At 49.4% G+C, this 25,971-nt stretch overlaps 2 protein-coding genes and 1 long non-coding RNA gene across 3 annotated transcripts in view; 2 read left to right on the top strand and 1 right to left on the bottom strand.

Moving 5' to 3' along the window:
* Positions 1 to 2,385: 2,385 nt before the first annotated feature.
* On the top strand, positions 2,386 to 5,048 carry LOC133374938 (uncharacterized). The gene is made up of 3 exons (XR_009760024.1): positions 2,386 to 2,499; positions 2,890 to 2,929; positions 3,882 to 5,048. It is a non-coding gene; the product is annotated as an uncharacterized LOC133374938 (long non-coding RNA).
* On the bottom strand, positions 4,103 to 14,236 carry MTX1 (metaxin 1). Its single transcript, XM_061606285.1, has 8 exons — positions 14,061 to 14,236; positions 11,636 to 11,705; positions 9,793 to 9,872; positions 9,334 to 9,426; positions 7,639 to 7,821; positions 7,127 to 7,203; positions 6,767 to 6,921; positions 4,103 to 4,495 (listed from the first exon to the last, which is right to left on the bottom strand). Exons 1-8 carry the CDS (start codon positions 14,139 to 14,141, stop codon positions 4,275 to 4,277), a joined length of 960 nt encoding a protein of 319 aa, XP_061462269.1. The 5' UTR covers positions 14,142 to 14,236; the 3' UTR covers positions 4,103 to 4,274.
* A 10,460-nt stretch (positions 14,237 to 24,696) lies between these two features.
* THBS3 (thrombospondin 3) overlaps positions 24,697 to 25,971 on the top strand; it is a 31,513-nt gene continuing 30,238 nt past the window's right edge. Inside the window, exon 1 of the mRNA XM_061606855.1 lies at positions 24,697 to 24,923. Within this exon, the coding sequence (XP_061462839.1) occupies positions 24,824 to 24,923 (100 nt within the window). The 5' untranslated portion in view covers positions 24,697 to 24,823. The remainder of the gene's footprint in view (positions 24,924 to 25,971) is intronic.

Raw genomic sequence — 25,971 nt, 5'->3', positions numbered from 1 at the left:
CTTGCCAAGAAAACCCTATTCATAGGGTAGCCATAAGTCAGGATCGACTTGAAGGCAGTCCATTTCATTTTGATCTAGTCTCGGGTGTCAAAACTCTGCCTCGAAAGGTGTGTCCCAGCCCTCCCACTGGGCAGATCATGAATAAAAATACAGCAGCCCTCTAGATGTTGCTAGACTCCAACTCCCATTACCCCTGACCATTATTCATGCGGGCTACAGCTAATGGAAAATGGAATCCAACAACATCTGGTGGGCCACAGGTTTCAACCCTAGAATATATCGGCTATCCATTGCCTACACAACACGCTCATGCATACACTCAAGTTTTGGAAAGAGGTTTTAAACATAGTACAAGAAATGATGGGATATATGATATCCTCCTTGACTCTCTCCAAATATTTTGGGATGCTTAGAAGGGTTAATAGAACCCCTAAATCTAGAATTGGTAAATGATTTTCTTTTAATTGCCCAAAGCTTTACTGGGTCCTGAAAACTTCTCTAGCCCAAACAACTTTAGAATGATGAGAAAAACTGCGATATTGTTTTGTTAGTAAAACTTGACTTATTTCTTAAGACATCACTTTAAAAAAAAGTTTATTGAAAGGAGGCCATTGTCTGTGAATCACTGGAACAAATTTATACATAAGAGTCAAACTTTCTCTCCGCCCCCCCTTCCTGAAATGCTGTTGGCTCTGTATTAAGTATCCTTCTACATTATGTAGTCAACATGTTTGTTTTATTAAGATTAACGCAGTAGTTTCATTCTGAATCTAATAAATATCAAAATGATTTTTTTTCAGAAATACATGTTTAAATCCTCCACTGGCTGCTCTTGCCAAATCCAAAAGCAGGTCATTTGTTTGGGAGAGATGAGAAGAATTAATTATGCCAGCTTTATTATTAAGAAAGGAGGTGCTGAAGACATTAAAGAAATGGAGTGTTTGCAGGCTGGGAGTCACTGCTAGGCTTCTAAACGGGTTGCAATGACCACTCCCAAGCTCACAGTTTGGCTTCAGGGACTTTCTCAGAAACAACCTGATTACCCCATGGGAGGTCCATCTCAGAAATATTCGAAGCAACGATGTGGAGCTTTTGGCTCCTAGCAAACCTGTGAAGACAACAGAGCATCCCTGGCAAGAGTGAGTCACTTCTACGCCTCTCTATGGAAGGGGCTCTTCCCTCCTCACTGGTTGCCCATCCCTGCTCTAAAGGATCGGGTTAATGACTGAGGGCTCCTCACTGTCTCATGTTTGTTGCTGGACCACAACTCATCCCTGACCACTGGCCACATTGACCAGGGCTGATGGGAGTCGGAGTCCAAAATATCTGGAGGGAATCGGGTTGTGGAAACCCTGTACTAGAAGTCCAAGCAACCTCTGAGGCTCAGAGTGCCTTTCACCAGCTACACTACTTGGATGGGGATAGCCTAGCTTCAGCGATCCATGTCCTACCAGCAACCTCCCATTTGGATTGCTGCAACGCGTTGCGTGTGGCATTGTCCCCTGAAATGGTTCAGAAACTTCAGCGGCTGCAGAATACTGCGGCAAGATTGCGACTTGGGTGTTATGAACATATTACGCCAGCATGCTGTCATCTTCAATGGCTGCCAGTCTGTTTCTAGTGAATTGTTTCACCTTTGAAGCACCTTCAGAGTTTGGAACCTCAGTATGTGAAGAACCATCTCTTCTCCTACACACAATCTTAAGCCCCGAGTTCATCCACACTGAATCCCTTCTCGGAATACCCCCCACACCAACCAAGGTATGTCAGTGGCTATGAAAGAAAGAACCTTTTCAGCAATGGGCCCTCCATAGTGGAATGCCCTTCCCAGAGAGGCCCGCCTGCAGTGTGAGATATAATACTGAGCAGTGCCCTTGAGCATGTGCAGAGTGCCTTCTCTCCAGCTACCACCCTCTGTCCCCTATTGGGATTAGGGGGGCAGAGCTTCCAGTTTACAGATTACATGGATCCAAGTACTCTCAAGCGAGAGAGCAACTGGCACAAGGCCACTTACCTCTTGCCAAAATGAATACCCAAATGTAGGCCACCCATCATGCTAGTGGCTGAATGAGACTCAAAAACGCAAAAGATCCACATCAAAAAAACAGAACACACACACACAAAATCCCCTCTGGCTTCTAGAAATCCACGATACCCATATTTGGCGGGGGGGGGTACGGGACAGGGAGAGGCAATGCCAAGATAAATGGGTCAACCACAAGGTCTCCTAAGTCAAAGACATACAGAAGAGAGACGTTCAGCCCGCGTGGGGCAAAGAAGCCTTGGGCACATTCCAGGCCTTGCTGCGGACACGGAAGCACACCGCTGCGGAACTTGGCAGGCACGGGGGGAGCCGACGTCACCCTGTCTGGATCAACACAGCCCAGCCAGGCGCTTCTGTCTGGCAAATACTGCCAGGAAACCAGCCCCGCTGAGCCAAGCCATTTGTGTAGTGCAAGGCCCCAAAGCCTCCCCAAAGAGAACAAAACGAGGCCGCAGGTAACAAGGTCATGCAAGTCTGGCCGGCTGAAGTTCCGGAACTGGGGAGGGTTTATGTAAGGCGGGCAGGGAAGAGGTTTGCAAGACTGGGCGTGGCGTGGAGAAGCTAGAGAGAGGATTTTTCCTTTCTCCCTTCTTGATACTAAGGCTCGGGGAGAAAGCCAATGAAATGGAGGGGCTGTCAGCTGAGGACCAGGAAGCGGGTGGGAGGGTAAGGAAGCACTTCTTCACACAACAGCTAGTTGTACGGAACTCATTGCCACAAGGTATAGTGCTAGGCAGTGGCATATAAAAAAAAATGAGAGGATCAGACACAGTTATGGAAGACTAGAAGCAGGCCTGTTCCATCAGCTCTGTTGAGAGCGTTCTTTTCTTTCATCTCTCACCTAGGAGAGCAGAGGCCATCAATTGTTTCCACCCCAGCTGAACTGTAAGTGTAAAAACTGGTTGGCAGAGTTTGCCATTTTCCTCCTCCTCCCCACTGCCCTTTTCCCTTTTGTGCCATATTCTTTAAATTGTAAGACGGAAGGGGCACTTAAAACAAAACACTGATCTGCAAGCTGCTCTGGGACCCTTTTCTGCTGAAGAGCAGAGTAAACATGCGTTAAATAAAATTAATGGAGGGCAAGTCTTTCGGTAACTATTAACCAGCAAACAGTTATGCTGCTGTGCAGAGTGCCCGTGCCACAAGTGCCAGCCACTCGGTCATGCTTGTTTCCATCCCTGCTTATCAGTGTTCGGTCCCTAGTGGTCTGTTCCAATTCTCTCCTACCACCCCTATTGTTTCTTAAATTGCTAAGGCTAACTAACTAGAGGCACGCTACCCCTGCACAGCAGCTGCTGCCTGCAAACAACAGACCAGGTGCCAATATGCTCTGCTTATAGGCTCCTAGAGGTGTCAAAATAGACACAAGGAACAGGATTCTGGACTTCGCTGCAATCCAGCAAGCCTTTCAATGGAGGAATCCTTTGCTGCTTGCCAGAGCAACTGGTATTTAGAGGTAAACTACCTCTGCTCATGGAGGTTCTATTTAAGTCATCAGAGAGTCATTGATAAAAGGCTACTATCTTTGCTGAACCCATCTAGACCTGCCTTCCCAAGCCTGGTGCCTCACAATGTTGGCGGTCTCCAACTCTCATCAGCCCCCAACCAAGCCAGCATAGCCAACGGTCAGGGCTCATTGGGAGATGGAGTCCAGTAACACCTGGAGGGAAGGCTCATTCATTTCACTGGCGATTGCTCATGGCCGAGTAAGATTGTCTTCCAAGATAAGGCCTTTAACAGATAGAGGTGTATAGAGGAGGAAGCAGATAAGGGGAAACTCACTTGCAGAGATTCCTCACGCAGCACATAGCTGAACTACGAAACTTGCTCCCCACAGGAGGCAGCGATGGCCACCAACACAGATGGCATTAAAAGAGGATTCGGCAAATGCATGGTGGAGAAGACCATCAATAGCTACTGGCCACAATCGTTATGCTGTGCCTCCAGTTGGAGATGGTATGTTTTTGAGCACCAGTTGCTGGAAACTGAAGGAGAAAAATGAAATTCCCAGCGGAGAAGGACCTATGGTTGTCAAGGCTGAGCACAGAGAAGCAGATCGGCAGAGGACTGATCACAGATTTTATTGGCCTGGTCTGGGCCCCCGCCCCTCTGATTCTGGAATGAACAAGAGGAAAGAGAGAGTCTGAGGGGAGACGGGTGCGCCGGTCTGGCCGGGTACAAAAACAGTCCGTGTGAAGAACGCAGAGCAGGTCTCCGGGCCCTGTGCAGCTCACTCCTCTTCCTCTTCCTCCTCGAGGGCAAGGGTGCGAGGCCCCGCATGCCCGGGTGGCTGCTTCTGGACGGAGACGATGCCGGTGAGAAGGGCGTACCCAACCATCGCCACCAGGCCCACCAGCACCGACAGGACCTGGTTGCATCGCTTGTATGGCTCTTCCTCCGTGTCGCTCCCGTCCCCAGCGGCTGCCCTGGGGACGCTGGGCGGGGGGTCGCCTGGGGAAGAGACCAACACGCCCATTACAGAACATGGCAGGGAGTCTCCTTGCTGGTGAGCGAGAGAATCGCAACGTGGCACTAGTGGGATGAGGGGAGGCAGCTGGGATGGTTCATCAGGCCACCGTAGAGATGTGGGACCTGCGGCCAGCCAGACGTTGCTGCTGTACACCAACTCCCATCAGCCCCGGCCATCAGGGATGGGGCGGATGGGAGATGGAGTCCAACACCGTCAGGAGGGCCACAGGTTCCCCATCTCTGAGCTGTGGGAAGAGGGGGGGGAAATACCTCCTTCCCCTCTCTAGCACATGGTGCCAGGAAAAAATGGCCTCTTGGGAAACGTACGTCCATGGGGGGAAAATATCACATTTCCTATGGGCCCCTGGGACCTTTCTTGCTACAAGCACACTGGAGGGGGGGAGGAAGGGAGAGATCCAGCGACCTCCCAAGTCGGATTGGCTTGGAAATTAAGCAGAGCTAGCCCTGGTCTGTGCGTGAGCCGCATAGGGATATAGCTTTGGGAGGGGGGGGGAAGCCAAGCTAATATGATGTACTCAGCTCAGGGAGTCACCTATCTCTCGATGTCACCGGCCTACAAGCCAGTTATGAATATGCTGCAGTTCTGAAGAAGTAAAGTACAGATTCCCAAGCAGCTCATCTTCCTTTTTTAAAAATTTTCTAGTCCTTCTTGTAGAAGTGTTAATCCTTATCGCTAAGAATGGGAGCGTGTGGGCAATTTCTGCTAAAACCTCGGAAGCTGGTGAGTGGGTGGGTAAAATTCCCCAGTGCCCTTGCAAGGCTTCTTGCCCTTTCTCAGGATTAACAAAACTAAACGTGTGCAAACAATAGTAACCCTATGCATGTGTCCTCAGCAGTCGGTCAGGCTTAATTCAATAGGACTAAACTCCCTGGTAAATATGTGAAGCACTGCAGCCAGAATTATGCAAAGAGGAGAAAGACTGTAGAAATATACAAACGTTGCAGGATTTGGATTGTCTGTTTGGAGAATTTAATTTTACTCCACAATTTAAAAAAATTAACAGAACTCTGCATACAACCTTCACTGGCAGCCACCAAAGAAAGTTTAGTTTCCCTTCTCATTTCAAACAGCAAAAGCAGAGGTTTACAAAATAGGAAAATGTCTAATGCACTTCAGGAACAACCTATTTCAGGGGCATACAAATACAATTTAAGACATTATTTATCTAAACTGTATTACGTGTCCCTGAAGATCTTTACCGAAACACACCAGGCATTTTTACTATTTTATAAAAATTCATCTTCCGTTAAATCCATTAAAATAATATTTTAAAAATAAACCTGTGAACTTTTAGAACATAATCTTTTAGTTGCAAGGCCCAGTAAACAGCGGCAAAAATATTAATAGCCACCATACGGTGTACACTGACAACATCCATTTGAACAAGACCGGTTTTTAAAGAATACACCACGACACAGTGATGTTCAAACTTACAGAATTGGTATGGTTAAGAAATGGAAGCAGAGATGAGAACAGTTTTAAAAAACGTTGGCCTCTCTTTACCAATTACATGAAGCAAAGATTTAATTTGGAATTATTTTGAATCATGGGCAAGGAACCTCAGGCCCAGCAGCCAAATGCAGCCTTCTACACCTAGAAGATGTAGGGGATTGCCCTAGGCCACGCCTCCCCTTCCCTGGCCACACCTCCCTTCCCCAGGCCACACCCCACCCAGATGCTGCTCCACACCCTCCTTGAATGCTTTTGCCCTGTTGGAATGTGTTCCTGAACTCTGATAATGCCTCTTGATTTCCTAGATGAAAGGGTGTGTGTGTCTGAATACGTACCTATAACACCCTCTGAATTTTGTGTGGTTGAAACCTAGCCTACTGTAGAAAGATAAGAGTGTCCCTCCATTGCTCCGCCTACTTCTCCCTCTGGCCCTGCCCACCACTGGAATGTGGCCCCCAGATGGTTGCCCATGAGAGAATGCGGCCCTCACGGCCGAAATAGCTTCCCCAGACCTGATTTAAAGCTCTTTCTCTCTCACTCACTGCTGAAACAACAGAACGTAAAAGATATAGAATGGATTGTGATAAGACAATCGAAATTGCATTTCTAAAACAATGCATATAATAATAGGAATCAGATAAGATAATAAATCAATTTCCTAGTACCATTTTGATGTTTTGCCTATCTTTTGGGGGGCTAGTGTTTGGTGCGGCTCCCTGCTCCCTCCGCCTGTTCCTTTCTTTCTCCAACCTTCAAAGCAACAAAATCCAGGCGCTCACCTTCATCCCAGGGGAAGTAGAGACTTAAGATGGATGTACAATAATTACAGAGGTTCGGCAGGGACTTGAGGTGCTGCTGGAACTTCCCGTTGGGAAGCTTGGCTTTCAAGAGGGGGGCCAAGTGGCTGAAGACAACAGCGTCCAGGGAAGCAGGCCTTGAAAAGAGAAAGTAATACTAAAGAAGAGAGTGCCTCTGAGCATGGGCAAAGTTCATTCCCACACACAGCTGAATCAACACAGGTTGGGATTAAAAATATTAGGGATTCCTGTTTCTAGGGGGCAACAGCAAGTTGTATTTAACACACACACACACACGGCTTACACCGCTGCTCACAAACATCTCCTTGCAAGCTAACTTACGAGTCTCCGAAAAAGAACTTCTGCCTGCCAAGGCGCTGGGACAGGAGCGTGAGACACTCGCGGGCGTCACGGTATAGCTGTTGGGCATGGAGAGAGTAGATTTGTCAGGCTGTGAGCCACGTGATTGCCGCTGCCCCCTGCCACAAGGTGGCCCCTCAACCTCCCAGACACCTTAACAGTGGGAACGGCCAATGGAAGCGACCAACACCGGGGACAGGGTCCAGAGGCAGTGTGGTGTAGTGGTTAGGAGTGTCCTAAGACCATAAGAAGATCCTGGCCGCTGGATCAGGCCAGTGGCCCATCTAGTCCATCATCCTGTGCTCACAGCGGCCAATCAGATGCCCCATGGGAAGCGCGAATCGGGGCTAGGGATGGGTGTGGCCTGAAGGGGAGGGGTGTGGCCTTGGAATTGCTTAAAGGGCCAGGCAGAGAGGGCTGGAGAGTCACATTTGTTCCCCAGGCCTGAGATCCCCCCCTCTCCTGTCAGAGCCGGCCGGGGCTGCTGCACTCGCCTCCTTCTCCAGCTCCTCCTCGTTGTCCAGACAGCTTTCCCCACAGACCGTCTGCAGGCGCTCCAACTGGCGCTTCTGCATGCGGCCCGGCAGGAAGAAGTTCAGCGGGAAGGGGATGGTCTCGGCGTACCACTTCCGCGTGTGCTCCACATAGTTCTTGGCATCCACCCAGAACGTGTGGATCTGTCAGGAGAAAAGAAGCCCAAAGTGACGGCAGCCTTCTGCCCGGCCTAATGGTGTGACCTTTACCCAGGCGGATGGGCGCGCCCCACACTTAAGTTGCGTGCTTGACGCCAAGGCTTGGGGCAACAGCCTGTGATGCCTCCTTGTTTTCCAATTTGCTTTTGAAGGAAATTTCTAGTCCTCATAGTTGAAAAGGTAGTTTTGGAAGCATTTGGGTGACACCGAGCAAGATCTCCGAACCCAGCAGGGAGGTTGAGTGGCCAGGAAGGCAAGATTGCGGTGCTCTCCCTAGCAAGTGCTACCATAGATAGAATTCACTAACAGGCAAAAAAACCTTGAGGGTTAGGAACATACCTACAGCTGCAGGTATTTTTATCAAACTTTTAAAAGCAGGGCAATTGGGTGGCTATAGTAAAAGCACCTGATCTGCTCTCTGACATATTATACCGGCCTACAAATCTATAAAAATGCAGACACAAGTTGGGTTGGTCTTTCACAGTCCAATCCACTTCCTGTGTAACATGGAAGAGTTTGGTAACATGAGCCTCTGAGGATATGGTGAGCGGCGGCAACACCACTGCAGTTAGGACTGGAGAACTGCATGTTTTGTGGCGTTCTTACTTTCCTTCTTCCCGGTGTTACTATTTTAAAAAACAACAACAGAGGAACTAACCTAGAAAATTATATTTCACTCATCATTCATCATAGCCTTGTGTGTTTCAAACTGGAGATTACATTCTATTTCCATTCTGAGTGCATTAACAGCACATCTGAAACTGCAGCTTTGAAATATAGAAAAATCAGTTCTCTCCAAATGTATGTTATTTGTACAGATCACAAAAGTCAACGTTTCTTAATGCAGATGGTTAACAACAGTTAACCATCAGCAGAAGTGTGCACACAACAATGTTTTGAGTGCATGCTGGGTGCAAAATGTTACTAGTCCTTATGACTTTGGAGGTTCGCGGGGAGGGGGAAGCGTGGACAAAATGAGTTTGGATTACATCTGTGGAGGATGTTTAGATGGGGAGCAAATACAAGATGTCAGATAAGCAAAGCTTGCGTTTATCCATCAGAGGTTTCGTGAAGACAGAAGCTTCTGACATTGCAGAAGGAGGTTTAAAGCAGTGCTTGTGAAGGGGAGGGAAGAATTAAATCCACCCCCCATAGTCCTGGTCCTCCTCACCCATGAACACAAACATATCCCGCAGTTCTTTTTAAAGAAGGGGTGGGGGAACTTGCGCCCTTCCAGATGTCGCCGGACTCCAACTCCCATCGTCTCTGACCATTGGGCATACTGACTGGGGCTGATGGGAGCTGGGATCCCAGCAACTGAAAGGCCACAAAGGTCCCTCCTCCCTGTTTTAAAGGGAAAGTGAGGCACGTCAAATGCAATCACGCATGGAACGTGTTGCCTGTTTCGGTCCCAACGCTGCAAGCCTGGAGCGAAGGGCAGTTGGGGACTCCGATCCACGCAGCAACCCCTCTCCTCACCCCCAGTGCCCCACTCACCAGCACAGGTAACAGCTTCTCCTGCAGCAAGGATGCAAAGGCGAGTGTGTCCGCTCCCTGCCGGGCCGAGAGGTCATAATCTGCATTGAATTTCTATGAGGGAGAGGGGGAGAGAGGAGGGAGATCAGGGCTGGGAGGAAGGTCACCCACCCATCTAAGACAGCTGCTCCCGTCGCCTGCCAAGATCAGCAGCATGGCAAGGGGGAGGCAAACCTGGGCCCCATCCATTGGCCAAAAAAGGCGGAGCAGCTGCAGGGAGCTCTCTGCCCCGCTCCTTGCCAGAAACAACACTTGTAAGAACTTTGTGAGACTGAGAACTAGCACCCGAGTGTGCTCTTCTCATGTCCCCTGCATGAAGTGCTGGACAGTCGCTGCCAGTCTGTGTAAGCCATACTGAGCCAAATGGGCCAATGGTCTGATTCAGTGTATTGCAGGTTCCTACGATCCTACGGGAGATACCTGCTTCCTTAGGTGGGTGATGATCTGCTGAGTGTCCGAGATGACGCCCTCGCCTTTCGACTTCAGCGCTGGGAGGATCCCTGCAAGCACACGAGGACGGGGGCAGGTAACTGGGTTGGTTTCCAGGCACAGTTCAGAGAGCTGGTTTTTACTCCTGAAGCCCAGCCCGTCTCAAACATGAGACACCGAAACAAGTGTGCGTACGCATGTGTGTGAAGACCCAAGGACACAACAGGGTTATTCTCAGGCTGGTAGAGCCCTTCTTTCCACCAGCCAAGGCCTGGGTGTGCCGAACTCTATCCACCTTTCCCAAATCAGGGAAACCTGCGTCTCGTTCGTTTCTGCATTAACAGCACAGGAGCGAGGCCAGTAAAGAAAATCTGGCAACCTTGGCCAAAGGAAGTATTATTTATTTATTTATTACATGTATATATCGCCCCATAGCCCAGGGGTGGCCAAACTTGCTTAACGTAAGAGCCACATACGATAAACTTCAGATATTTGAGAGCCGCAAGACATGAACAAATATTACACACACGTTTTTATTGTTACATGTCCATTTTGTTACAAAAAAATTATATAAATATTAAGATATATATGTACGCAATAATATTTATTCAGGTATGTAGTTTTTAAACTGTTAATTTGTATTAGTTTCAATAATCACAAAGTACACATGTCTATACCAAATGTTTTCAAAATCCTGAATGATTATCGTTTTAACTATATTGAGCATATTTAATACGGTAATGAACTACGGAAACATCTAAGAAAAATATGCAAATAAAAGGGGTAAAAACAGATATTTTAATGATATTTATTTGTCTTAGTAAATATCTGGTCAAAACACATATGTCAAAGAGAGGCACACATATGTCAAAGAGCCGCATGTGGCTCGTGAGCCGCGGTTTGGCCACCCCTGCCATAGCCGAAGCTCTCTGGGCAGTTTACAGCAATTAAAAACATTAAAAACAAATATACGCATTTTAAAACACAAAAAACAATTTAAAAACACAATTTAAAAACACATGCTAAAAGTATGATTTGGGATTTGTTGGGATCTGGAACTAAGAGAGGAAGGGGGTCCCACATGGTCTGGGGTGAAATCAAAACCAGCCCTAGACTTTCCATGTCCATTTCCTGTGGCAACGGAACATGAACTCTGCTGCATCAGACCAGAGGTCTATCTAGTCCAACATCCTGTTTTTCAGTAGCCAGCCAGAGGCTGTTGCCTCCCTGCAAGCAGCACTTATTTAGAGGTATACCATTTCTGAACATGGAGGTTTTAACTAGCCGTCGTATACACCAGAGGTATACAGGACCAGATCCATAACTCCCCCTCCACAGAACTTTTGACAAGTAGGTGAACCTGCCCACCTGCGAAAGTCCAAAAGGGCTTGCTGTCAGCACCGATCTGCAAACCCCTTTGAAATCCCTTTGCAGACACAGTTTGAATCTGAGGGGGAACTCCCGAGCACAGGCCATCCCAGTGGGGCTCACTGTCACTGCTGATAAGCACCTATAGCAAGTCCTGCTTGCAAAGGATCAAGCAGGAGTTCACTTTTAAGTTCCCAATTGTTCCTCTGTAGCCACATCCCCATACTTGATGTCACATATGGTTTTTTTGGGGGGGGAACAGCCTCTTGGGCCAAATTGAGACCTGGTCAGGGCCTAATTAGGCCCAAGGGCCAGAGGGTCTCCACTCCTGCTATATATTAATAGCAAACTCAGTTCTCCAAGTGCTGATTCTTACGTAACTAAAGCAGCACTGTCCAAACACAAGCAGGAGGTAGAAGTCATATGTTTCCCAACAACACTGCTCTCCTTCCCACCAAAATGTTACCTGAGGGGCTTCGCCACGGATTCGTGATTTTGTGAACCTTGAGGGGTGCTCCTGTGAAACGGGCATACGTCTGGGGAAAGAAAGAAAAACAAAAAAAGCTGAGCTTCCAGAGTGCATTTCCTTCAATTCCTCAAGGAGCTCAGTGTGGCTGAGTACAAAGTTCTCTCCCCGCCCTTGCTTTTATTCTCACAACAATCTAGTGAGGTAGGCCAGGTGGCGAAGGAAGAAGCGGCCCAAGCACACATAGTGAGCTCCGTGGCTGAACCCCAGTCTCCCCAGCGCTGGTCCAACACTCTCACCAGTTCCCCTCTTTAAAAAAAAAAAAAATCTGTTTATGAACTGTTTCCCATAAAATATCTCAACACAATTTCTTTCAGGCTGCAAATGACTAGCCTAGGTACAGGCAGGCAGTAAACTTTGTTGTGGACTAGCAGCTTGCAAACCTGAGTGAGATCTATTCAGTGTATTTTTATTTATTCCAATGAGCTCAATGGCTGCTCCCCCCCCCCCCCACGGGAGGTACCATGATCATGAAAGTTGTTTTCCCAGGGCGAAGCTCATCCATTGCACTCTGGGTGTGCTGACTCCTTGCAATTTCCCCAACCGCATAATTTCATCTCATTTTTATCTTCTTAACAAGCCTATGAGATAGGTTAGGCTGGAAGATAGCGACTGCGAGGCCAAGGTCATCTGAGCCCTGGATTCGAATCCAGATCCAAATCCAACACTCTCAACACTAAACACTGACTCATGCTTGTGCACGTTCACACATGCGCATTGAGGGCTTCTTGCAAGGGTGGTGAACCTGTGGCCCTCCAGACGCCGTTGAACTATAAGCATCATCCCGTGCCATTGGCCATGCTGGATGGGAGGTGAAATTCAACAACATCTGGAGGACCACAGGATCGCCAATCCTTCTTTACTGGCGTGTCAAGTAAAATGGCTAACCTTTATAAACAGAGTTGCAATGTTGAACTGGCCCATCAGACCAAACAACATTTTCTCAAATAAATGATTTATCATCATCATCATCATTTATGAGATTGAGCACCCACACTTCACCAGAAGGTCCCCGGGCCCATCACAACAGTGCAAAATACAACACTATAAAAACACTTTGAAACAAATGACAATCCCAACTACAGCAGGTCCTTAAAAATATCTCTCTCAAGTATCAAAGGCCAGGGTGAAGAGATGCATCGCATACGACACAAACTGTATAACGAAGGTGCCAGGAGCACCTCTCTGGGGAGGGACGTCCACAGCTTAGGGGCTGCCACAAGGAATGCCCTCTCCTGGACCACCGTCACCACCCCAAATTTCTGAGGGCAAAGGAACGACCGCGAGGGCTTGCTCTGCTGATCTCAGCACCTGAAATCAGGCAGCGTGAGAACAACCTGGCTACTGGATCAGGCCAGTGGCCTCACAGATACCTCAATGGGAATTCCAAAAGTAGGACTGGAGCGCAACAGCAAATCTCTCCATTTGCGATTGCCAGCAACGGACAGGGTGGCTAGTAACCACTGATAACCTTAACCTCCATGGATTTGGCCAATCCTGTCTAAAACAGCAGATGTTTAAAATGCTTTCAAATTACTTTTACGGGGTGGGTGGGAAGGTAACAAACTCGCCAGCCTAAGAACCAAAGCCACCAATCAAACAAAAATGATACAGCACTGGCCCAGATTGCCCTAACAGCCATAAGGCAGAAGGTCATTGAAAGAGGAGACGAGTTGTAAGGCATCTTTTCTTAAGCAACAAACAAACATTTGGCATTTTAAAAGTACTTTCTCTATTCTTTAACAGGTCCTGGTCCTGTGTTTCAAAAAGGGCAGAAAAATAACACAAGGTAAGTTGGGTGGTCGCTTGTTCCTTAGGGCTTTAACAAGAGGCAGCCGGGCAGCCATCTGTCGGGAATGCTTTGATTTGGATTCCTGCATTGAGCAGGGGGTTCGTCTTGATGGCCTTATAGACCCCTTCCAACTCTACTATTCTATGATTCTATGAAAAACCCCTCCAAACCTGCTTGGTTTCTGTTTTGTTAAAAGACACTGGGCAGAGCCGGAAGATGAAGACAAAACCTCGTGGTTTTAAGATTTTAGTAGTACTAGTAGTGTTTTATTGTTCTTTGCCGCCCTGGGCTCCTTTTGGGAGGAAGGACAGGCTATAAATTTTATTAATGACGATGATGATGATCCCAGGGCAAAGAGAAACGGGGCGGTTAAGATTTGGCAATTTTAAGTCGTTTCCCCGTCGCCTCCCGACGCTTGCCATGCAAGGAAAGCAGAGCTTGCGTGCAAAAGGGCAAATCCTCCCTGGAGACCCTAAGATGCCCACATTGCGCGCGGGGGGGAGGGAGGCCGAAAGAGGCGGCGCCGCCACCATCACCGCCGCGCGCTCCTCGCCACCGCTCGCCACGGCTCACCAAAACAGCCAAGCAGTCGGGATCCACCGACGGCAAGCCCCAGCCTCCGGCCCAACAGTACAACTCCATGGGCGCCGCCATCTTTCGGCCCCGCTGACCCGGAACAACACCCGCGCAGCCACACCGAAAGAGAAAAGAGGAGCCGATTCCGCCCTTGTCGTTGCGCGCAGAAGAGCCGGCTCTCCGCGTGCGGCATCGAGAGCGCGGCCATTGTTGCGTGTGCGCACGTGTCCGCAGCGCGGAAATTAAGGGGGGGGCTTTTGTTGTTTGTTGTTGTTATGTGCCTTCAAGTCGATTACGACTTATGGCGACCCGATGAATCAGTGACCTCCAAGAGCATCTGTCATGAACCACCCTGTTCAGATCTTGCAATTTCAGGTCTGTGGCTTCCTTGATGGAATCAATCCATCTCTTCTTTGGTCTTCCTCTTTTTCTACTCCCTTCTGTTTTTCCCAGCATTAGTGTCATTGGCCTGCCTTCAAGCTGATCCCGATTTATGGCGACTCTATGAATAGGGATTTCATGGTGAGCGGTCTTCAGAGGGGGTTTACCATGGCCTCCCTCTGCGGCTAGTCCTCCCTAGCTGGCCATGGCCTGCTCAGCTTGCCACAGCTGCACAAGCCAGCCCCTTCCTTGTCCGCAACTGCCAGCTGGGGGGCAACTGGGCTCCTTGGGACTCTGCAGCTTGCCCACGGCTGCACAGGTGGCAGGGCACATAACCCCTGAGCCACTCACCGTGGGGTGATCTTTAGCTGGCCGTGACACCCAGGAGAACTCACAGACTTTGGATTCCCAGCCAGGCTGTCCTCCCCACTGTGCTATACCAGCTTTAGTGTCATTACTCCCAGGTAAACGCACATCAGCTTTGTTTCCGCAGCTCTGCAACCCGAGCCATGCTTTTAAAGCACACCTCCCCACTCCAGAAACCTGGGAACTGTAGTTTCTTAAGGGTGCTGGGAATTGTAGCTCTGCCAGGGGTAAACAACAGTTCCCAGGATTTTGGGGGGGCGGGGAATGTGCTTTAAATCTGGGGAGGGGGCCTAACTCAGTGGTTGAGCCCCTGCTTTGTATACAGAAGGCTCCAGTTTCAATCCCCAATGGCATCTCCAGGTAGGGATGGGAGAGGCTGCCTGCCTGAAACCCTGGCAAGTGGCTGCCAGTCAGTGTAGACAATACTGAGATGGACCAAGGGTCTGACTCGGTATAATGCAGCTGCCTACGTATGATGTGTATGCAGCCTATAGGCATGTTTACTTGGGAGTAAGCCGTGCCAGCTTCAGCGGGGCTCAAAGCAGTGCGATGCTAACCATGTCTACTCAGAAGTCCCATTGCCAGTGGGGTTTACTCCTAGGTAAGTGGAGCTAGGATTGCGCCATGCGCATGGCTTCCCCCAGAGAATCCTGGGAACTGGGATTTACCCCTTAACAGGGTTACAAATCCCCAGCACCCTTAACAAACTACAGTCCCCAGGAATCTGGGAAAAGCCGTGTGCTTTAAACATACAGGGTAGATGCGACTGTGATGTTCCTATATATTACCATATATACACTAATATATATACACTTACCACATATACAAAGTGCTGGTTGTTTAGAGTATACATGGTAAGTAGTGAAAGAGGAGGGGGAGTGAATGGGCAATAGAATGCTTGATGATTGGCTGAATGTTTAAAATGGCTGACAGTATAAATGAAAGGATGACAGGTAAATCTGGGGGAATGTGAGGTGGTGGATTGTGGAATCTGGAGGGAGAAGAGAAAGAGTGGGTTGCTTGGTGGGGTTTAGAGAGTTGTTTGCCAGGAGAGAGTGGAGAAGGAGGGGGGTGGAGTTCAGATTAGTATTGAGTAAAACCATATGCTTATGTGCCTTAAGAAGAAGTCTTGTTAATCTTGTTAGCTTTGTTATCTGTAATAAATACTTAATTTGGTTTACCAAAGGCCTGATCCTTGGCTGGGGTTTCACAGACCAGAAGGGAGGGTAAGGTAATGACCAAGGCTGAAGGGGAACTGTAACAAATGGTGGCAGCGGTGAAGAGAACAACAATACCAGTATTCAGAGTCTCTGGGAATACTAGTATTGGGACGTTACTGGTGGTTGCCTAGCAGGGGGATCTGTTGAGATCTGTGCTAGAGCGGGGAGAGAAACCAGAAGAGAGTGCGGTCCGGACTGGTGGAGTCCCTGGTGGTGCCTAGAGACAGGCCTAGAGACGAGCAGGTAGGAACCTGACAGGGAGAGCCAGGGAAGGACGCCTCACAGCGACCACCTGTCTAGGGTTGACATACTTCAGAGTTAAGTCCCATTTAAATATGTGGGGGGATCCGGCTGTACAAAACACTTCAACTTGTGAATGAGTGCAGAAAGCATTAGTCAACACACATCTGGGGACCAGACTTCCAGACAGCTTCCAGCGTTTGGATGTGCGTGAGAAGGCAGGAAAAGCATTAAAGAAGGCTTTCTCTTCAGTATGCCCTGGGGGCCAAATGCAGCCCACCAGGCCTCTCTTTGGCCCTTGGAATTCTCCCTAAGCCACACCCCTTCTCGGCAGGCCACACCCCTCACTGCCCCTGCTTTACACCTGCAAACATGTCCTTGAACTCCGATAACACGTCGCTTGTCTGCATGGAAGATAGAGATATGTGTGTAGAAAGTAGCCTAAGCACATGAGAAGACCCTTGCAGGATCAGGCCTGTGGCCCATCTGATCCAGCATCCTGTTCTCACAGTGCACCGCCGGATGGCCCAATGGGAAGCCCGCAAGCAGGACCTGAGCTGTAGGTGGCGGACTTGATTAAAATAATAATAGTAGCAGTAGTAATAATAATAATAGAAACTGATTTGAATAGCATTACCTTGTGATGGGAGGGAAAGCCATCCTCCACACGTAAAGCCCCATCTTCAGGAGGTACTTGTAAAATAGGCCAGTTTTAGTATTCCCATATTGCAGATGGAAAGACCAAGGCCGAGCAGCTCTACATAAAGCCGCAACTCTGGGACTTTGGGTGGCAGGGCTGACATTCAAACCGGCTACCTCAGTCTCAGGCTGTGTAGACGCCATACATTTAAATCACCTTTCCCCCCGCCCCCACTCCAAAGAATCCTGGAAACTAGTTTGTTAAGGGTGCTGGGAATTGTAGCTCTGTGAAGCGTAAACAACAGTTCCCAGGATTTTTGGGGGAAGAGGGATGTGCAAATGTATGGCATGTACAGATTCACACTTATCTGCTATAATACACCTACTCACCCTTTCTGGGTATCACCAGAAAGAAGGAACGCCTCTCCTTGTACAACCCCACACCAGAGCGTCTGCCTTGCATGCAGGAAGTCACAGGTTCAATCCCCAGCCTCTCCAGATAGGAAAAGCTCCTGCCTCGAACCCCGGAGAGTTACTGCCGGCCAGTGTAGACAATATTGATCTAGAGGGACCAGTGCTCTAACTCAGTATAAGGCTCAGGCCTTCTCTGACCTTCCTGACCATCGCCACCATCGTTCATTTTCCTTTTGCTCAGCCAAGCGCAAGAGGCAAAGGACAGGCACTGACGTCAAAGAGGCTCTTCGTGTTTGCAGAGCAGCGAAGGATCCCAAGCTAACGCGAAGAGATTGATTTGGGGCGGCGCAGAAGCCAGTGGAGAGGCGCGTTCTGTTCCTTTTTTGCCAAGGGAGGCGAGATCCAGCTCTGAGGCTGCAACATATGGCCCATGTTCCTGTCTGAGGCAGAGAGCGCACTCTTGGGGGCACCATTGGCTCTGAAAGGATCCCGCTTTGCCCAGGCAGGCAGCCAGCACATTCCTCTGTGGCTCTTGCCTCATTGTATTTCCCTCCGCAATGATCTCATTCGGAGGGGACACCAGAACACCATTCTAGCATATCCTGGGCATGAATGAGTGTGTGTTGCTGTTGCTCAGATCTGCTGTTGCATGGGTAGGCAACGGGGTGCGCTCTGGATGTTGTTGGACTACAATTCCCACTATCCTTGACCATTGGCCGTGCTGGCTGGGCCCCCGATAGGAGTTAAAGTCCAGCAGCACTAGGAGGGCTCGCTGTTGGTTACCGCAGTGCTGCTGTGTATCCTCTTTGGGGGAGGGTGTGGGGACCCAACATTTTTGGGTAACACAGGTCACTCAAAGTTTGCACCCAGAAAAAAGTTCTGCAACAGGGCCCTCTGTCAGGGATGCTGTTGGTCTCTTGCGTTCAGAGATAACCTCCAAGATCCTTTCTGAGGCCACATAAAAGCCCTCTTATACCATTTTAAACAGTCATGGCTTCCCCTAAAGTATCCTGGGAACTATAGTTTGGTAAGGGTGCTGAGAGTTGTTAGGAGAGCCCCTCTTCCCCCCACAGAACTACAGTTCCCTTTCCCCAGAGAACTCTGGGAATCATAGGTCTGTGGGGGAAATATGGGTCTCCTACCTAACAACTCTCAGCTCCCTTAACAAACTACTATTCCTAGAATTCTCTGAGGGAAGCCATGTCTTTTTAAAGTGGTCTGATGCTGCTTTAAATGTATAATGCAGATGGGATTGAGGTTGGACCTCCAAGGTCCCTTCCAATTCTAAAACGTTATGATAGCAAAATGGAGCTTCCCTATGCAGAGGCAGTCTACCAGCCAATACCAGATGCTAGTGGCAAGCAACAGGGGAAGATTTTGTGCCCTTCCTGAGCGCTTTTACAAGGAAATGGCCTGCCCTAGAAGGTGCCTTGATCTGACCCCAGCTCAAATCTCTTGTTCTTAGGCAAACCCCCTGTGCCGTCTCAGCGGCCTTTTCTTGCAAAGGTTCGTCCCGTCTCTTAACCTGCGCTCCTTGCCAGAAGCTGAGTGGTTTTTGTGGGCGGTTGCGCGAGGTTTGGATCTAAAATCCGGCCCGCGCCACACTCTCCAGAATCGGTTGCCATGGAAAGACAACAAGGCTTCTGGAAATGTAAAACAGAACACCCCTCGCGATCTGTAATTTTGGGGGAATCCAGAAAGGAATATTCCTCCAGTTGCCCTTTTCTCCGCCCCGCAGGAGCCAGTTTCTCATTATAAAAGAGTTGGATCGGGGCCCTGTCTGACCACAAAAGCCTGCCTTGAGTTTGTCTCTGCAGCCTGGCAAGGCCCTCCCAGGCAAGAGGAGAAGCCGAGGAAAGGCCCACCTGGGCGCAGCGAGGCCCCGTTGTTATGGCGGCGGGGGAAACAGAGCGTAAACACAGCTTGGCCTGTTGTGGCCCAGCTGAGGGTTTGGCCGCAGCTCAGGGGACAACCGTCCTGGCCAACTTTCTAGGGAGGGGAAGCTCTTTGCGAGTCCCATTCACCGACAGCTGCCTCTGCATATTTCACAAAAGACTGAAACACTTGTATAAAAAAATGCGTGTGTCTGTTTTCAGAGCAAATCCATTTGGTTCGAAACATCCAAACCTTCAGACATATCCTTTGAAGCAGCAGTGGGATTTAGTGGTTAGAGCAGGGCTCCCCAAAGTGTTCATTGACACACACCCTTGATGAACTTATAAAGTTCTCTTCGACTCCAGCCCAAATCCTAGGAATGTCAGTGGAATCAAGTCCAGAAATATCAAGCTATAAACAACAATGATTAATTGTGAATTCATCGTCAGTCATCATGACTAGGAATCGTAAAGTGTAAAATAATAAATATTGTTGTATTGTGGAATTGTTGCAAGAATTAATGCAAGAGGTTCCTCATTGGCAAGGGAGGTGCACTCTGTACATGCCTATGGATCGTAGTTCCAATTAAATTTGTCGCACTATACCCTGTAAACTTATTTTCTACCCATAAGCCCTTTTTGACCCCTAGGTCTTTATTCACCCCCTTTTACAGTCCTGTTGACCCCAGGGGATCAGTATCAATCACTTTGGGAAACCCTGGGTAAGACCATTGGGGTGGTATCCAACTAAGCTATATTTAGAGTAGACTTGTTGAAATTAATGGGCCTAAGTCATGTTGATTCATTTCAGTGGGTCTACTCTGAGCAGGATTTACATGGGATGCAATCCTTGGTCCTTAATTGGCAATTGGGGCCCACTACTGGGTCATGGCCTGATCTAAGGTGATGGCAGCACTACCACCATACAAACATATGGTCAAACAAATTAAGGAATGAGTCCTCCAATGCAGTCTTCCAGGTAAGCAGGTTTAGGATTGCAGCCCTAGAGACATTTTAACTCGCTCCAGGTAATCAGCTATTTACAAGCCTGTCCAAATTTGATTTCACACCCACCCTAGGGACTGAAAAATCTGTCAATTTCTGTTAATTTCGCATTTTCCCAGTCTTCAATTCCAGGTTTCTGCAGCAACTTGTGTGGGTTTTTTTTTAATCCTCATGAAAATTCCTCAGCATTTTAGTGCAAGTTTCTCTCTTGGTTGGAGAACAGGATTACAAAATTCGGATAAGTGTGGATTTTGAAGGAAGGCTGTGTTTCGGTTCTTACATTTTGGAAAGTGCGAATTTGATAAATTTGGCTTTAAATGCAAACTGAATTGAATTGCTGCCCCATAACAAGCTCTTCAGGAGGCTTCCCACTCCAGAGCTTCGCAAGGGACTGGTGGAAGATAACAGTCGGGCAGTTTGTGCCGCATATTGATGATTGTGTATTGGGTGTTTGGATTTTAAACCTCCGGAATATCTTGGGTTGTGCAAGTTAAGACTCAAGCAAGGATGCTCCCATTTTTGGCCACAGAAAAAAGCGCCCTTGTGGGGAGACTTCTTCCCGGAATAATGTATTCCCCCCTTCTGAAAAATTGGAAAGGGATTCCCCTTGTCCTTTCATGGGCAGTCCTAGTTTAGGATGCCGTGTGTGCGCAATCCCAGCGCTTGCTGGGTGGAGACTGAGAGGGATCTGAGCCAGGCCGCAGCAGCAGCAGCAAAATAGGCACCCCTCTCCAACTCCTGGGAGCCAACCCAAGTCTTGGAAGAAAAACAATGAGGTCATCTCGGAATCTCTGTGAAAGATGAAGAGCCTAAAGCAGGGATCCAGGGGAGAAGCAAAGAGAGAACAGTCCTGTCAGCATGAGCTGGGAAAAATGATGATGGTGATTTATTTCCAGGGGTGTAGTCATCTGGGGTTGCAGAGGGTCGTAAACCCTTTATGTACTTTTTTGTAAGCCGGGTCCCAGCCAGGTCCCTATGAACGAGCCAATCAGCATGAAAGGGGAGCATGTTCACCACTGAGAAGAGTTCTTGTCCTTTTGTTCTGATTGGAGCCAATCGGAGTGAAAGGGGTTGAGTCAGCCACTGAGAAGACTCTTCTCAGTAGCTAGCATGCAGCTGCCGCTTTCATGCTGATTGGCTCCGATCAGAACAAAAGGACAAGAACTCGTCTTGCAAAGGAGATGAGGGAAAGGGGATGGGGCCGTAAGAGAACATGGTATGATTATCATGAAGGGGCCCTGCACTTCTGAATTGGTCACTACGCTACTGTTTATTTCATTTGTGAATGGCTTCCCATTAAGTATCCCAAAGCAAAGAATACAGCCATATACTTGGCTGGGGAACTGCACTACAAAATTCAGAGGCGTGCAAATGTCAAAAGACGCTTTTCGCTTTGGGTATGGTTTCGGAAAGTGTAAATTAGAAGCGCAATTCAACTCGTATTTATGCCAGGCTGAGGGGAGTTGGATATGGCAGACCTCCAGCTAAGCCGGCAGATTCCCAGCTCTGCTGGGCTCTAATGGCAGAAGCCTCTCTGCCATGGCTCACCTGGGGAAGCCCAGCCCAGCAGAAGGGCAGAAGTCAGCAGAAGGCCTGAAAAGGGGCATCCCAGGAGCGTGTCAGAGGACGGGCCAAGGGGGGGATTTACACAACATCCGACTCCCATTTGGAGGACTCCTGTAGGTCCCAATTCAGGCCAAAGTTATAATGAAAAAAAGGTTGGTCTAAGAAAATAGAACAAATTAAACCAGAACTGTCACTAGAAGCTAAAATGATGAAACTGAGGTTATCATACTTTGGACACATAATGAGAAGACATGTTTCACTAGAAAAGACAATCATGCTGGGAAAAACAGAAGGGAGTAGAAAAAGAGGAAGGCCAAACAAGAGATGGATGGATTCCATAAAGGAAGCCACAGACCTGACCTTACAAGATTTGAACAGGGTGGCTCAGGACAGATGCTGTTGGAGGTCACTGGTTCATAGGGTCGTCATAAGTCGTAATCGACTTGAAGCCACATAACAACAGCAACAAAAATAATGCAAGTGAATGGGGAGCACATAGTTGCTGGTAGGAGATTTGTGAAATCTGGCTTTTTGCTTTTCATTCATGAGCACAGCTCCTGGCGGAGCTGTCAGCCCAGTGGCTCCCAAATGTGAAATGGATGCCACAGTGCTTCCCGTCACCTCCTCCTCTGCTGGCACCCCTTCTGCCGGCTTCCCACAAGCTGGATTGCTCTGCCTATGGGTTCACCTTTGAATGCAAATTGAACTCCCCCAACCCTAGCGTGCACCCCGAGTTCGTGCTGGCCTGCTGGGCGGGGGATTAATAGTATGGATTCAAATAGCAATACAACGAATCATGATGCAAGCAAGAAACGATGCAACAAAGATACAGTGAAAAGTCAATGTGAATATTTCATACGGATATGCCGCGGACCACCTGAATGAAGCTCACGGACCACCACCGTTTGGGAACCTCTGCCTTGAAGGAAGTCTCAAAGGAGGAGCTAAGCACAACAGCACCCTCCCCGCTTGTGATTCCAGGAAAGAGGCGTTTATTACAGAGGAGGGCCAGGGTCTCTTCTCGATCATCCCAGAGTGCAGGACACAGAATCATGGGCTCAAGTTGCAGGAAGCCAGTTTTCGGCTGAACATCAGGAAAATCTTCCTGACTGTTAGAGCGGTACAACAATGCAATGACCTAGGGAGGCGGTGGGGTCTCCGACACCGAAGGCATTCAAGAGGCAGCTGGACAGCCACCTGTCAGAAATGCTTTAATTTGGATTCCTACATTGAGCAGGGGGTTGGACTTGATGGCCTTACAGGCCCCTTCCAACTCTACAATTCTATCATTCTATTATAAAAGGAGGTTTGGACTGGTGGCGACTGACCAGGAAGTGTGGTGGCTAGCTTGCTGAAGGTGTCGACCCAGTGCACGGCAGCTGTGAAAAGGCAAATTCCTTGTTTGTGATCATTGGGAAGGGGATCAAAAATCAAACTGCCAATATCATAGTGCCATGAAACAAAGCTATGGTGCAGCCACGCTTGGAAAACTGCATGCTGTTCTGGTCTCCTCTCAAAAAAGGATAAGTTGGAAAATGTTGAAAAGGGGACAACCAAAATGATCAAAGGGACAGCGCAACTTTTCCCCTATGAGGAAAGGTTGTCCCATGTGGGGGTGTTTTTGTTCCGCAAAAAGTGTGCCAGAGGAAACATGAGGATAAAATTATACACAGTTTGGAAAAAGTGAAGGGGGGGGGGAAGTCTCCCTCCTTCACAATTTGGGGCCATCCAATGAAACTGACCGTTGGAAGATTCGGGGTGGACCAGAAAAGCTACTTCTTCACCCAGCTGTGAGTTCACTATGGAATTTGCTCCCTTTTGCAGCCCTGGGCACTTTCTGGAAGGAAGGGTGGGATATACATATGATAAACAAACAAAGAAATAAATAAAATGAAGTGATGGCCCCCACCCTGGATGGTTAAAAAAAGAATAAATTCATGGAAGGTGAAGCTATCACTGACTATTAGCCACTATGGCTCCGTTCTACCTCCAGTATCTGAAGCAGTTTGTCTCTGAATACCCGTTCCTGGGAATCACAAGAGAGGTTACTGCACTTAGGCCTTGCTTGTGGGCTTCCCAGAGGACCTGGTTGGCCACTATGATTGCAGGATGCTAGACTAGATGGCCCTTTTGTCTGATGCAGCAGCCAGGCTCTTATATTCTGTTGCATTTAATAAACTCAAGCCAGCGTACTATGTGGATGGGTACCTCAAACCCCCATCTTCAGAGGCAGTCTACCTGCGAACATCCCACACTGCAGAACCAACATCAAAGGAGGCTGGCTGTCCTCTTTGTGGATGCCTCTGGCTGTCCCCCCCCCTTTCAGGAATCAGAAGGCTGGGACTTCCCTAGAGACCATCCATCATTGCAATCTGGTCTTGCAGCAGCTATAGTAACTTGGAGGGCTGAGAATAGAGCCTCCAGACTCAGGGGCAGTCTATCTGCGAAAACCAGTTGCTGGGATTGCGGGAGAGAGGAAACGACAGAAAGCCCTCTTCCAGTCAGACTTCCCAGTCTGGCTGCCGCTGGAAAGAGGATGCTGGCCAGGAGAAGGACGCCTTTTTGGTGTGATCCAGGAGGGCTCCTGTGACTTTAAGTGGACTTTAAGTGGACCCCAAATTCCACCCACCGCAGTTTCTCTCCTCTCTCTAGTCTAGAGAGAGCCACATCAGATGGAGCCCCGCAATTCCACGCAACGTCTCCAAGGGCCAGCACCCTACTAATGATGTAGGCTGGGCCGGCCCTGGGTACGCCTTGAGCACAGGCGAGGTCCTGTAGTCGTGCTCCTTTTTGCGAGGGTCGATCAGACCACTCCTCCCCCCCAAAAAATCCGGTCCCTTCATCTTCTCCCAAACCTGCCCGATCTGGGAGCGGGGAGGGCTGGATCCTTGGAAGGGGTGGGACGCCAGGAGGCAGCGCCGTGGCCGCGCCGTTCAAAGAGAGCCCAGGCGCCTTCGCCGCTGCCCTTTGTCCCAGCAGCGCCGCCCCTTCCTCGGGGCCCCCGCTCGGCCGCCCCGTCCACTCTCGCCCCCTCCTCTCCCTGCAAGCCGCGAGGATGGAGCGCCGGACGCTCCTCCGAAGACCCCCGGCCGCCCTCCGCCTCCTCTTCGTCCTCCTCGTGGGCGCCGCGGGCGCAGCCAGGCAAGGACTGCAAGGTAAGCCAGCGGGGCGCCGGGTCGGAGCCGCGGAGCGCGGCGGGGACGGTCCCGGCTTCGATCCCCGGCGCCTGCGGGGAAGGGCTGTGAAGCCTGGAGAGCCGCCGCTGCCAGTCAGTGTCGGCAAGACTGGGCTAGATATGACGAAGGGGCTGAGAGGCTAGAAGGTGGCTTCGTGGGTCTGAGGGGGAAAGCTCAGCAGTCCCGGCGTCAATCCCCGGCATCTGCAGGCAGGGCGGGGAGTGCCCCCCCCCGCCTGAAACCCTCGAGAACCCCTGTCAGACAAGGTAGATATTATGCAGCTCGATGGCCCACTGATCTGGCGATGTCCTATATTGAAGTCAGCTTTTTGTTCAGAGCCACGAGGACTGGAAACTTCTTTTTGATTTGGGCTTTGACCCAAGCCCAGTAGTCGAACCTGTGGTTTATATGCGGACGGTCCCAGGCTCGATCTGCGGCATCTCCAGGTAGGGACAGGAAAAGACACTTTGTGTGGATGGAAACACTGCCGATCAGTGGAGACACTACTGAACTGGATGGAGCAATGGTCCAGCTCTGTATAAAGCATCCTCCTCTGTTCTGAACTCCCAGAGGCCTCCTCTCCCCGCCACCCACCTCCTCAGTGCCATCCCACCCGGAAAGAAGAAGATCCGGACGTCTCTTGGCTGCTGGGCATCTCTCCGCACATCTAGCACACCTGAAGGATGCCATTTGGGGGAAGGGCCCACGCAGCTCTGTGGCCAGAGCGCCTGCCTTGCATGCAGAAGGCCCCCAGGTCATTCCCTGCATCTCCAGCCAGAGCTTGGGAAGGCCCCCTGCCTGACACCCGGACAGCGGCTGCCCGTTTGTGCAGACAGCATTGAGCCAGATGGGCCATGGGTCCAATTTGGGGTCAGGCAGCTCCCTAATGGCAGGGTGAGATCTCCACGGGCATTGCTGCCACGGTAAGCAATCCCCTCTCCAAATGCCTCCTAGCAGCAAAGGGAGGTGAGATTTGAACTGAGGACTTGGAGGTGTACAGCTTGTGCCATATGTAATATATAGTCAG

The sequence above is a fragment of the Rhineura floridana genome, chromosome 22, assembly GCF_030035675.1.
Source record: "Rhineura floridana isolate rRhiFlo1 chromosome 22, rRhiFlo1.hap2, whole genome shotgun sequence".
NCBI classification, from domain to species: domain Eukaryota; kingdom Metazoa; phylum Chordata; class Lepidosauria; order Squamata; family Rhineuridae; genus Rhineura; species Rhineura floridana.
The sequence above is the reverse complement of the archived record's forward strand: the minus strand, read 5'-3'. Positions and strand labels throughout refer to the sequence as shown.

Excerpts from the sequence above, each read along its gene's own strand:
- MTX1 (XM_061606285.1), bottom strand. The coding sequence starts at position 14,141 with ATGGCGGCGCCCATGGAGTTGTACTGTTGGGCCGGAGGCTGGGGCTTG. Across the intron at positions 11,706-14,060 it reads CCGACTGCTTGGCTGTTTTG|ACGTATGCCCGTTTCACAGG; the intron begins GTGAGCCGTGGC and ends TTCTTTCCCCAG. Across the intron at positions 6,922-7,126 it reads AAGTTCTTTTTCGGAGACTC|GCCTGCTTCCCTGGACGCTG; the intron begins GTAAGTTAGCTT and ends TCTCTTTTCAAG.